Genomic DNA, 12,556 nt, shown 5'->3' with positions numbered 1-12,556 from the left:
GTGCGCATACGACTGGTTGACCAGAATGATAATGGGCCCCAAATGCAAGACTTTCAAATCATCTTTAACAACTTTGTATCCAATCGATCTAACACCTTCCCAAGTGGGGTTATTGGACGTGTTCCAGCCCATGACCCAGATGTTTCGGATCGTCTCTACTACACCATAGACCGTGGGAATGAGCTACACCTGCTGCTGTTGAACCACACGAGCGGGGAGATCCGCCTCAGCCGGAAACTGGACAACAACCGACCACTGGTGGCCCCGATGCTTGTCACCGTCACTGGTAAGGCCAAGGGGGGAGGGAAAGATGTGAGGGAAAGGGGGAGGGAGGGAGGAAGAAATGGGGCAAGGGCTATTAAGGTCATAAGGATGAAATCAAATCAGGTCAAATTGGTTTTGCTAACTCTTTTCTGCAGTGCTCTATTATGAAATATTGCTGAAGGCAATGTGTCAGTGTGGAGAGTCTATGTTAGAGGAAAAATTTAAAGAATAGAAGATATCTTCAGAGAAAGCTGACCCTTGACTTGCATTTTTCTCTGTAAAGTGATCAATGTAAATTACTTTATGCTGGAATGATTTCTACTGGCATTAGCAGTACTGTAACAGGAGTCTCAGTGGTAACACGAGAGAGTGTAAGTGCTGAGGAGAGCATTGTTCGGCCACAGTGGCTGATGTTGTTGATGGCATTGCTGGGAAGTGTTGGTAATTGTGGCTTTTAAAAGGTTATAAATGGTGATACAGACAAGGTGACTAAAATGGTAAATTTAACATGATGTGTAGGTTTTTGTGGCTTTTTTGTGTTTATTTACCACTTAGAAAAAACCTTGCTTGACGTGAACAATATTGCTGATTTTGTTCTGTGATTTTACCTTATCTGGCAGTTTGTGTGTGTGTGTGTATGTGTGTGTGAGGAATATAGGTTGGGGAGTTTGTAAGACTGCAGTGTTAGACAGCTCAGTTACCCTCTGGTAAAATTCTCTCCCTCTCCTCTGAGGAAAGCACACTTCCGTTTCCATCCTCCTTATGCTGTTCATTTTTCATTCATTTTGACTCCTTGCTTTTCTGTCTATTTCTTTTTTCGCTTATACAGAACATTTTTCTGTTAGGTTAAATAGTCTAAATATGTGTTTCTAAATAAGCGGAGTGGCTTTCTTCTGCATTGTACAATTTAATCAGAGTTTTGATGACCCGAGGGAAATGGAAGGTTAAGTTGAAGGAATTTCCTATTAAATAATTCCTTTGTATTCTGCTTCACCCAGAGAAACAACAGTTACAGTTTTCTAGTGAGCGCAGCTCATTGTCTGTAAGATGAGATGACATAGTTTGGAACTCAGTGTCACTTTTATCTTATTATTTCCAAGCAAGGCAGATGTGCTTATATTTATGTGATTAGTTTATTTTGCTATTCCCTTAATGATGTGATATACAAAATATACATTTGAAGTGTAGCCAAAATCGTATTGGTCTCAGACATAATGCATGCATCCTAAAATGAAAGTGTGTGTACATGGTAAATGTAGTTTAAAAGAGGATTACAGGCCTCTTATCTTGCATGCGCTCTCTCTCTCTCTCTCTCTCTCTCTGTTCTACTCTACTTTGAGTGTAATAAGACGTCCTTAGGGGTAGCCTGGCTTTGGAAACAAACGGAGCACAGTAATCAGCTGTCAAACCAGTGCCCAAGATTTTGTGTGTGTTTGGTTAATCAGATGGTTTTATATTCGTTCATGCAGGCATCTACAATGTTTATGCCTACATCTCGGTCTGTTTGAGCATATATTAAGTTTGTGTTTTTGTACACATGGGTTTGTGCGTGTGTGTGTAAGTGCCTTTAGTTGAGTGCCTCTTGGCCGATGGGGGTAGAAATATATTTCCAGGTGACTAATTTCAGCTATGAAGGGCAAAACATCTAAGCATTTCACTATTTTTTTGTGTGTGCAAAAACACACAAACGGAGGCCCTTGAGACCTGGGGTGTTTTGGTCATGCTAGATTTGTAATTTCAATGTTTAAAAGCGTGTCAAATGTGTGAGCTCCTGTTGTGAGAATTTGTGACCATGTGCATGTATCAGGTTTGTTGTGTCTGGTAGTGAAACCTGAAAAACCTATACTGTAGGGACCTCTGAGATCTATTTGTTTATTTCATGTTTTTGTGAGCTGGTAGAAGCTATTTGCATGTTTTCCTAGATAGAATTGCACCACCAAACACACATGCACAGTCACTCTGTGTTTTTTTCTAATGATCCCCCGGGGCCCGTGCAAAACAAGCCTAAAATAAAGTTCACTTTATAGTGGGTAAGTGAGCTGGATTATAAAAGATTAAAAGGGTCTGAGAGAGGAATAGAGAGAGATACATTGAAGAAAGAAGAAAGGATGGGTTTTGGGAATGTGTAGAGGAAGAAAAAGAAGAAAACAGTTTGAGGAAGAAAAGATAACAAAACACTCAAGTGGAATAGGGAAATGGAGGGAGGTGAATGACAGATGAGTGATTGAACAGGAGGAATAGAAAGAGGAAAAACTCGCTGAGTTCAGGTCTTGGCTTTGAATGGCTCAAAGGAAAATTATTTCAGATGAAAGAAATGGAAAATTACTCTTTGAAACCTAACATACAGCTCTTAATATGCTTTTTAGTGAAAGACTCTCTCTCTCTGTGTGTGTGTGTGTGTGTGTGTGCGTGCGTTTGTGCGTGTGCATGTGTGCATGTGTGCGTGCGTGCATGCATGTGTACGTGTATGCAATGGTTCTGTTTGTCTTTGTGCCTGTACTTACAAATCGTCTTCATAACTAGTATTTAAATCTTGTTTTCTAGTAAAATATTGAAACATCTTTATAAATGGGATGGTTGTACTTGAAGTTTAAATGTATAAGAAAATGATATGTTAGAAATTGTGTTTCATTTGTCATTGTGTTTTCAATTTCATTCCTTTTTTCTTGTTTTAACCATACATTTCACAGAATTTTGATAGATTTATGCCCAAAATAAACACATACAATTTGTCAATGGGGTTATAAAATAAACTTAATTAAGAATATATTCTCTAAAAACCAGTCTTAATATATTGGCGTATCAAATAAATGTATCTTGTTTTAAGGATATTATGATATTTTATTGATAAACAGGACATTATGAAATATTATAAAAATAAAAACATTGTACACCTCTGTGGTCATAGTGTCATAAATAAGATGACATACATTAGCATTCAAAGTTTGGGGTCAGTAAGATTTTTTGACTTTTTTTTTTTAAGAATTCCCTTATGCTCACCAAGGCTGCATTTATTTGATCAAAACTGTTTTTTATTTTAATGTTTAATTTCCAAATGTATTCCTGTGATGCGGATTTGAATTTTTAGTAGCCATGACTCCAGTCAAATCCTTCTGAAATAATTATAATATGCTGATTTGGTGCTCAAGAAAAAATTATATTATTATCAATGTTAAAACCAGTTGTTGAAAATCTTTTGTAACATTATAAATATCTTTACTGTCATCCTAATTTTTCATATTCCAGTCCTTCCACTGATTGCTAATGTCAGACATCATAGACACAAATATTAAACTGCAAAAACACACTCTCACACTGGTGATTTGACTTATCCTCTGTGGGAGCCCGAATGTGTTGATTTAATCAGCATGACTAATAATATTTTTCTGCTGTAAGCTACATTAATCATTTAAATAAATGTTTTGTTTAGTTTTATTTAGATGTTGAGTAACCATAGTTTGTTACCCCTGCACTAGTTGTGACTGTTTGCAGTAATTAAGATCATTTACATGTCATTTTGCCGTAATTGCTGTTATTTGTTAGGCCTCAGTGATTATTGGAATATGACAGAAAATTATATACAGTATAGTGCTGATTTGCACCATGTATTTTTTAGTTTATTGGCTGTGTGGTGTGTTAGAGAGAAACAGGGACTGTTTTTGGGAGGTCAGTAAGAAGTCACTGCCTTATAATCCTGTAATCAAACCAGCTGCCTCCTCGCACCCTCCCCCTATTTCTCCTGTACCTCTCTTCCCCCCAAAACCAATTTTTCTTTTCATATTTTCCTCATCTCAGTCTTTCCCACTGTCATCCTAATTTTTCATATTCCAGTCCTTCCACTGATTGCTAATGTCAGACATCATAGACACAAATATTAAACTGCAAAAACACACTCTCACACTGGTGATTTGACTTATCCTCTGTGGGAGCCCGAATGTGTTGATTTAATCAGCATGACTAATAATATTTTTCTGCTGTAAGCTACATTAATCATTTAAATAAATGTTTTGTTTAGTTTTATTTAGATGTTGAGTAACCATAGTTTGTTACCCCTGCACTAGTTGTGACTGTTTGCAGTAATTAAGATCATTTACTTGTCATTTTGACGTAATTGCTGTTATTTGTTAGGCCTCAGTGATTATTGGAATATGACAGAAAATTATATACAGTATAGTGCTGATTTGCACCATGTGTGTTTTAGTTTATTGGCTGTGTGGTGTGTTAGAGAGAAACAGGGACTGTTTTTGGGAGGTCAGTAAGAAGTCACTGCCTTATAATCCTGTAATCAAACCAGCTGCCTCCTCGCACCCTCCCCCTATTTCTCCTGTACCTCTCTTTCCCCCAAAACCAATTTTTCTTTTCATATTTTCCTCATCTCAGTCTTTCCCTCAAACACACTTCCCCGGATATCTTGTATGCTTGAAATTACCTTCATCTTTCTGGCATCTATGTAAACACTCCTGCTTCCCTGCCTCCACCCTTCCTCCTCTAACCTCTTTTGCTCTTTCTATTACACACACACTCTCTCTCACTCTCTCACTCTCTCTCTCTCACTCTCTCTCTCTCTTGCACAGGGTGGCATTTCATCAAAGGAGGATATAATCTCCTTAGACACTGAGACATCCAGTGACATTAAAAACTTCAAGCTGCGCCTGTCGTCCTCTTGTAGATGCTCACACGTTGTGCTTGATTTTATTTCTCCAGCTATTACAGCACAACTTGAGTCAAACACTTCAGCACTGTGGAAAAGTGCAAATAATTTGAGCTAAACTGTAATTTACAAAGAGTACATGCAAGCAGTGTTTGGTGGGGTGAGCCAAGCAGGATGATTAAAAAGGGACAGTTCACCTAAAAAGGAAATTCTGTCCTATTCATTCCAGACTATGTGTGATAAACAGACGACAATTTACTTATTTATTCACGGACTATTTTTCGTCCATTGAGCTGTTAACCGTTGCAAAACAAACATTATTTAATTGTAAGCAAGTTGAACTTGAGAACTGCATCACACCAATTTGTGAATGAATTATTTAGACCAGTTTTGTGACCCGGACCAACTGATTGATTGAATAGATCTGATAAAAAAATGTTTTCATAAATTGGACATTACTACTATTCTCTTAAACACAACAAGGAGATCTACAGCAAATGTCAAGATTTTCAATGAAAAAGAACTTAGTCATGTGTTTGGGGAAAGTCGGTATTTCTGGAATTTTGTTTTGCTACTGTGTACATTTTTTGTTGTTGTTGTAATTAAAAAAAATTAAAAAAATTTTTTAAATGCTACAGCCAAAACACAAATCAAATTCTGTGTAATTTTACTATAAAATATTTTTTACATTAAATCTATTGTTTTTGCAAGTAAAATATATGAATTAGAATACAATTTATGGTCAAAAACAGTTTTGGCTGAGAAAAAAACTGAAAGAACATTCTAAGTATTTATTTAAATAGTTTTGTTCTCGTATTTGTTATCAGTAATGTACTTTGTGTTAGTATTTTGTGTTAAATTGGATGTTATTTAATTAATACATTATTTTAGTGCTATGTGTTTTACCCTGATGGTGTTTTGTCTTTGTTTGTATGACTTTGTGCACCATCTATACATTATTGTCCATGTATTTGGCCGATATTTGATCATTGTCCTTGTTTTATGAACTGACCACTTACGATGAACATAATGTGGTTTTCTGTTTTACCTACTGCGTTATTATGGTGATTATTAGTACAATTTAATGTGAAATGCAGATTTTGGTAAAGTATGTAAACAATACATCATGAAATATATGGTTATAAGTTATATAATATACAAGCACGAATATACATTGTCACCGTAATTTTTACAGTGAATGGATTAAAATGGCAGGTGTGGTTGAGTCTAAAAGAACGTCTTGTTTCTCTCTGTGTGTGCGTGAGACAGAAGTGGGGGATGGATGGTATATTTTATAAGAACTGCTTATCAGTATGAAAGGCGTGATTTTAAGGGGATGACATTGTGATCTAACGTTACTCTTTCTCCCCTCCCCCATTCATTTTATCTTCTGTGCTTTTATACTTTCACATCCCTGACTCCTCCTTACCAGCCTCCAGCAGCCTCACCCCTCACCCCATCTCGCTCTCCTGCTCACTGTCTGCTGAATCATTTCCTCTTCTGTGTGTAATTTTCTTTCACTCAATTTAAATCGACTTTAGAGTGACTTGCTGCCAAAACTGTATTCATGCACTTTATAGCCAAAACATTTTCGAAAATGGAAAGGCAACTGTGAAAATGTCATCAATGTTGTACAAACAGCATGGATATGCTGAATAACATGATTCAGAATTGCTTGGACTGGTGTTACTGATACTGGAGTATCAAAGATCTTCAAACAGAAACAGCACTCCTGCATGCTTCGGTGGTCACTTTAATGATAATAGTGCAATGGTGTGTATTTTCAAACTCACAGCCCAAAAAGGGATAAATGGTCCAAATTCAGAGTCAGTGGCTGTAATATTTAAACCCAAACACATATGAATGTATACAGCTGCATGTCAATAGGCTTACCAAGAATTTGTCTGGGTCATATTTTACCCTAAAAAGGAAATATTTTACCCTCTCGAAGGAAAAACAAGGCCGGTTTTTAGGCCAAATTTAGATTTTTATGATGCATATTTTCCCCAACTCTCATCATCCCCATAATGCAGAACAATGCCAACAATTACATTTTATTTAAATATAATTGATGCATCATATTAGTATTTGCCTTTAATTTATGCTAATTTAAAAACATTGTATTATAGCAAATAAAGTATTGAAGGAATAGTCCACCCAAAAAATTTTAATTCTGTCATCATTTACTCACCCCCATGCCGTTCCAAACTTGTATCCATTTCTTTCTTCTGCTGAACACAAAAAATATTTTGAAGAATCTTGGTGACTGAAACAGTTTCGGTTTCCCTTGACTTCCATTGCATTTTATGTCTATACAATGGAAGTCAGTGGGAACTGAAAATATTTTGTTACCAACATTTGTCAAAATATCTTAATTTGTGTTCAACAGAAGAAAGAAATTCATACAGGTTTGGAATGACATGAAAAGGAGTAAATGATGACAGAATTTTCATTTTTGGGTGAGCTATCTATTTAAAGTGCAGTCACATTAGCAAAGTTTTGTGGACAAAAACAGTCCATTGCCCACAGTCAGTAGTGTAGTAATGCGCAAAGCACCATTCACAAAGAAGTCGATATTAAACCAAGCAGCTTTCAGTTGGTCAATGTAGCAAATTTGTGTGGAAAAACCTGAATCCAATGTAAAATTTGTGTGGGGAAATTATAAATTGCTTATAATGTTTTTTTTATTGCATGGATTCCTATTGAAATGACTGAATTTTGCCTGTGAAAATTCACTGTAAAATGTTAAATGTGAACATACCTTTACACTAGTAAGCATCTTATGAGTATAGAATTACAAAAAAACCCAGAAATGCTTGCAAAGCAAAAGGTCTGATCAATAGGTAGTGTGTTTGTTCACAACAACGTCATGAAAAAAGTTTTAAAATCCACATCATTTTTTATATACAAAACAAAATGCCTTCCTCCATCTTTTGATTTTGGGGTGAAATGTCACCTGGACATGTTTTCATTAGGTTCACCTACACAATATCTGCTCAGTTACCGAAACCCTTGAATCTTTTCTTTATTTCTTCCTTTATCCCTCTGTATTTTCAGCATACTCTCTTTTCAGCTCTAAACTCTCTGTGTGTATTTCTGAAGTTGTATGTACTATATGCCTTTGTGTGTGTATGAGAATAAAGTATCTGTGCGTTTGATGAACATACATGACTCACTCTGCAGCATGTTGCTAATTTCACAGTCAGTGAGCTGTAGATGATATCACAAGCTGTACTGACACCAACCTGACTCAGTCGCATGTTGAGATGGACCTCTGAAGAAGTACAACTCTCACAGCTACACAGCTTTACAACAGTAAAACAGACTGTGTGACTGCAAACTGAAGTGATATTTGACTGAGCTGTCAGACATGTTCTTATCACTTAACTTCTAAACTAAAGTTATTTGACAAACTGCTTTTACACATACTGTGATACAGGACAAGGCTTGTAGATTTCAAGTATATTATTGCTCTCTAACTCACTTCATCTTCCTTTGTCTCTGTCTGTTTCTCAGATGGTATTCACAGCATCAGTGCTCAGTGTGTGTTGCGGGTTCTCATCATTACGGAGGAGATGCTCAGCAGCAGCATCACTGTGCGACTCCAGAACATGTCCCAGGAGCACTTCCTGTCCCCGCTGCTCACTCACTTCCTGGAAGGGGTGTCAGCAGTGCTTTCAGTCTCTCCTGATGATGTGTTTGTGTTTAACGTGCAGCCGGATGCAGATGCAGGAAAGGTGCTCAACGTTAGTTTCTCCGCTGCATTGCCAGGAGGGCAGTTTTTCCCATCGGAGGCTCTGGAGGAGCAGCTGTACCTCAACAGACCTAGACTCAACGCCCTCGCACATATGGAGGTAACATACAGCTGCCTTGTAAAGATCATTAGATAAGAAAATATAAAATGTATCTTTAAAATAAATGTGATATATCGATTAGAAATTAATAAAACATTGAAATGCAACACTAAATTTCCTTTTTTTGCATTTACAAAATGATTTTACTAAGCTGATAGAATAGGAGCATTGAACCAGCCAATGAACGTTCAGCTGAATTTTAAGACACGGCCCTCTTAAGCTTGGATAAAATTTGAAATGTGAATAAAAATAAAAGCAGTCTCCTAGTCCTCCATACTTTTTGTGGTGAGCCCGCACACAAACATACAGACACACTCACACTTCTCTGATGCTGTATTTTGTATTCCGGCAGGTTCTCCCATTTGATGATAACGTGTGTTTACGTGAGCCATGTCAGAACTACATGAAGTGCATCAGCGTTCTCCGCTTCAACAGCTCTGCTCCCTTTATCGCCTCCCCATCCACGCTGTTCCGGCCCATCCATCCCATCACAGGGCTGCGCTGCCGCTGCCCTGCCGGATTTACAGGAGATTATTGCGAGATTGAAATTAACCTGTGTTACTCAAACCCCTGCATGAATGGAGGAGTGTGCGCTCGCAGAGAGGGAGGTTACACCTGCATCTGCCGAGAGGATTACACAGGTGAGAGTGTGATTATGTATTTTAGTAAGAGATGTGTTATTGTGTCTTTCTAGATGATGGGAAGTCTTGCAAAGACTTGCAAAAGAACGTCTTGTGCACTTTGCAGTTTATTCTGGCCAAGAATTGCCCACTTATGGCTGGTTCACACTGCCAAAATCAACAGCAACATTTCAAATGTGTACTAAAGTTGGCTGTTGGATGTACAGTAGAAAGATGAAAATAAAAACTGTCATGTTCATGCAGCCCAACAGGCAGCAACAGACAGGTTGGCACACTGATCCAACAAACCCAACAACCCTTGGCATTTGATGTTTCTTGTGTGGTTAGACAGGAAAGCACAGAATATCTTTCAAAGATTTGATTATAGGGGTTGGACTGGATATAGGCACAGATTTCCAATCCAATTAGATTCTAATTCACAAACTGTATTCCGTTCCGAATTTGATTGGATTCATTTCTGATTAATTTATGAATGTTTCAGTTTTAATGTCAGTTTTGTTTATGTATGAAAAAAAAAATCTTAGCTAATGCTATAAATTATTTAAAGGGTTAGTTCACCCAAAAATGAAAATTAGCCCACAAATTACTCACCCTCAAGTCATCCTAGGTGTATATGACTTTCTTCTTTCAGACGAATCCAGTCGGAGTTATATAAAAAATTGTCTTTGATCTTTCAAGCTGTTTAATGCCACTCAGCGGGGGTTGCATGCATCAGTCCAAGAGAAGTTAAATAAAAAGCGCCCATCCATAAAAAAAAGTGTCTCACACGGCTCTGGGGGGTGAACAAAGGCCTCCTGTAGCGAATCGATGCGTTTCTGTAAGAAAAATATCCATATTCAAAATGTAATAATCACTTTAATGTAGCTTGCGCCAACAGTCCTACACGGAAGCAGCTCCGGGCGGATGACATATGTGTTCAGTGTTGCGCATGCCCCGATGAGTCTCGTGAAAACCAACGTTTGTTAACAGGAGCAAAGGAAGCAAAGTTTCCTTACTTTAGCAAAGGAAAACCAGTCTCCTCTTGGCTTATATCGAAATCCTCCGACATTCTTCTTTACAAATCCTCGTTTTGTACTTCTAATAAGTGACCAGTGTTTTGTTTTGATCTCTCCCCTGCGCTTCCGCGTGCGTCACTTCTGAGCAGTACATGCGCAAAGCTGACCTCATACGTCATCCGCTCGGAGCGGCTTCCGTGTAGGACTGTTGGTGCAAGCTACATTAAAGTGATTATTACGTTTTGAATATGGATATTTTTCTTACAAAAACACATCGATTCGCTACAGGAGACCTTTGTTCACCCCCCGGAGCCGTGTGAGACATTTTTTTTTATGGATGGTCGCTTTTTATTTAATTTATTTTGAAACTGATGCATGCAACACCCGCTGAGTGGCATTAAACAGCTTGAAAGATCAAAGACAATTTTTAATATAACTCCGACTGGATTCGTCTGAAAGAAGAAAGTCATATACACCTAGGATGACTTGAGGGTGAGTAATTTGTGGACTAATTTACATTTTTGGGTGAACTAACCCTTTAAGGATCCTTCTTGCTTGGTAAATGACAAACATGTGAATTTATTTAATAATTTTTGTCAAACTGTCAAATATAAATAATCTATAAACAAAAACTGCTCTGTGGATACCAACTGTGGATATACATTTTTAATTTGCATTTATTATGAATTATTATATTTAACTTTTTTTTTTTTTTTTAACCTCTAAAACCTTTATTCCTGTAAAATTTGCCTAAAATGCCTGAAAAGGCATACCCAAACTAAATTGCATGCTGTTCTTGAACCTTTTGGAGTACATACATGGTTTTGGTCTCTTTTGAAAGGTGACACTCTAACAGGTTAAAGAAGTCTCTTCTGCGCACCAAGCCTGCATTTATTTGATCCAAAGTAGGCCTACAGCAAAAACAGTAAATTATTGAAATATAACAGTCCGTATCCAGTCCAGATGGTGGAGACCACTCTACAGCCTTGAATGTAATTAGAGACCATGTCAACTAGATGAGCCCCAAAGACAGATCCCCAGTGAAGGCCTCATCAACTATATGGCCATTGGCACAAAACCTCAGCAAAGACCACAATGAAAAACACCATGTTGTTTCGTCTGGCCAGAGGAGAACTGGCCTGAACCTGGTTTATACCAAGGTTTTTTCTCAATTTTCTGTCACTTTTGGCTTGCTTATTTGGAAACACTTAATTTTTGGGAATATTAATGACTTGCAACGATTGCAGAGACACTATTTGAAGAGAACTTAACTGAGCTGGATGATGATGACATCACTGTATCAAAGATGAACTGACTTTAACTGAAATATTGACCTCTTTAGAGCTGCTTTACTGCATAACTGAATTTTGTTTGCATTATTGACACTATTTTCCAGTTTAACAATGTAAAGCTGCTTTGACACAATCTGTATTGAAGTGCTGTATATAAATAAGGGTGAGTTGACTTGCTTTTGACCATGCTTCATGGAAATGTTTGTGTGCTGTCCGTTTTGAACAATTTCGTATTTTTGAGAATTGCATACTGATGCATGCAACACCCGCTGAGTGGCATTAAACAGCTTGAAAGATCAAAGACAATTTTTAATATAACTCCGACTGGATTCGTCTGAAAGAAGAAAGTCATATACACCTAGGATGACTTGAGGGTGAGTAATTTGTGGACTAATTTACATTTTTGGGTGAACTAACCCTTTAAGGATCCTTCTTGCTTGGTAAATGACAAACATGTGAATTTATTTAATAATTTTTGTCAAACTGTCAAATATAAATAATCTATAAACAAAAACTGCTCTGTGGATACCAACTGTGGATATACATTTTTAATTTGCATTTATTATGAAAATTAAAAAAATATTTAAAAAAAATGTTTTTTTTAACCTCTAAAACCTTTATTCCTGTAAAATTTGCCTAAAATGCCTGAAAAGGCATACCCAAAGTAAATTGCATGCTGTTCTTGAACCTTTTGGAGTATTTGAATGGATCCTCTGCAGTGGATGGGTGCCGTCAGAATGAGAGTCCAAACAGCTGATTAAAACATCACAATAATCCTCAAGTAATCCACACCGCTCCAGTCCATCAGTTAAAGTCTTGTGAAAAAAGAAACAAATCCACCATTAAGGTGTTTTAACCC

General features: G+C 37.2%; 1 protein-coding gene across 1 annotated transcript in view; it reads left to right on the top strand.

The window, feature by feature from the left end:
• Positions 1 to 12,556, top strand: part of LOC107591847 (cadherin EGF LAG seven-pass G-type receptor 3-like) — a 45,240-nt gene that overhangs the window by 7,592 nt on the left and 25,092 nt on the right. The window contains exons 2-3 of the mRNA XM_016281126.1: positions 8,432 to 8,769; positions 9,122 to 9,410. Of these exons, the coding sequence (XP_016136612.1) occupies positions 8,432 to 8,769; positions 9,122 to 9,410 (627 nt within the window). The remainder of the gene's footprint in view (positions 1 to 8,431; positions 8,770 to 9,121; positions 9,411 to 12,556) is intronic.

Source organism: Sinocyclocheilus grahami, unplaced genomic scaffold (genome assembly GCF_001515645.1).
Source record: "Sinocyclocheilus grahami isolate Dianchi unplaced genomic scaffold, SAMN03320097.WGS_v1.1 scaffold146.1, whole genome shotgun sequence".
NCBI classification, from domain to species: Eukaryota; Metazoa; Chordata; class Actinopteri; order Cypriniformes; family Cyprinidae; genus Sinocyclocheilus; species Sinocyclocheilus grahami.
This window is presented reverse-complemented; position numbering and strand designations above follow the sequence as displayed.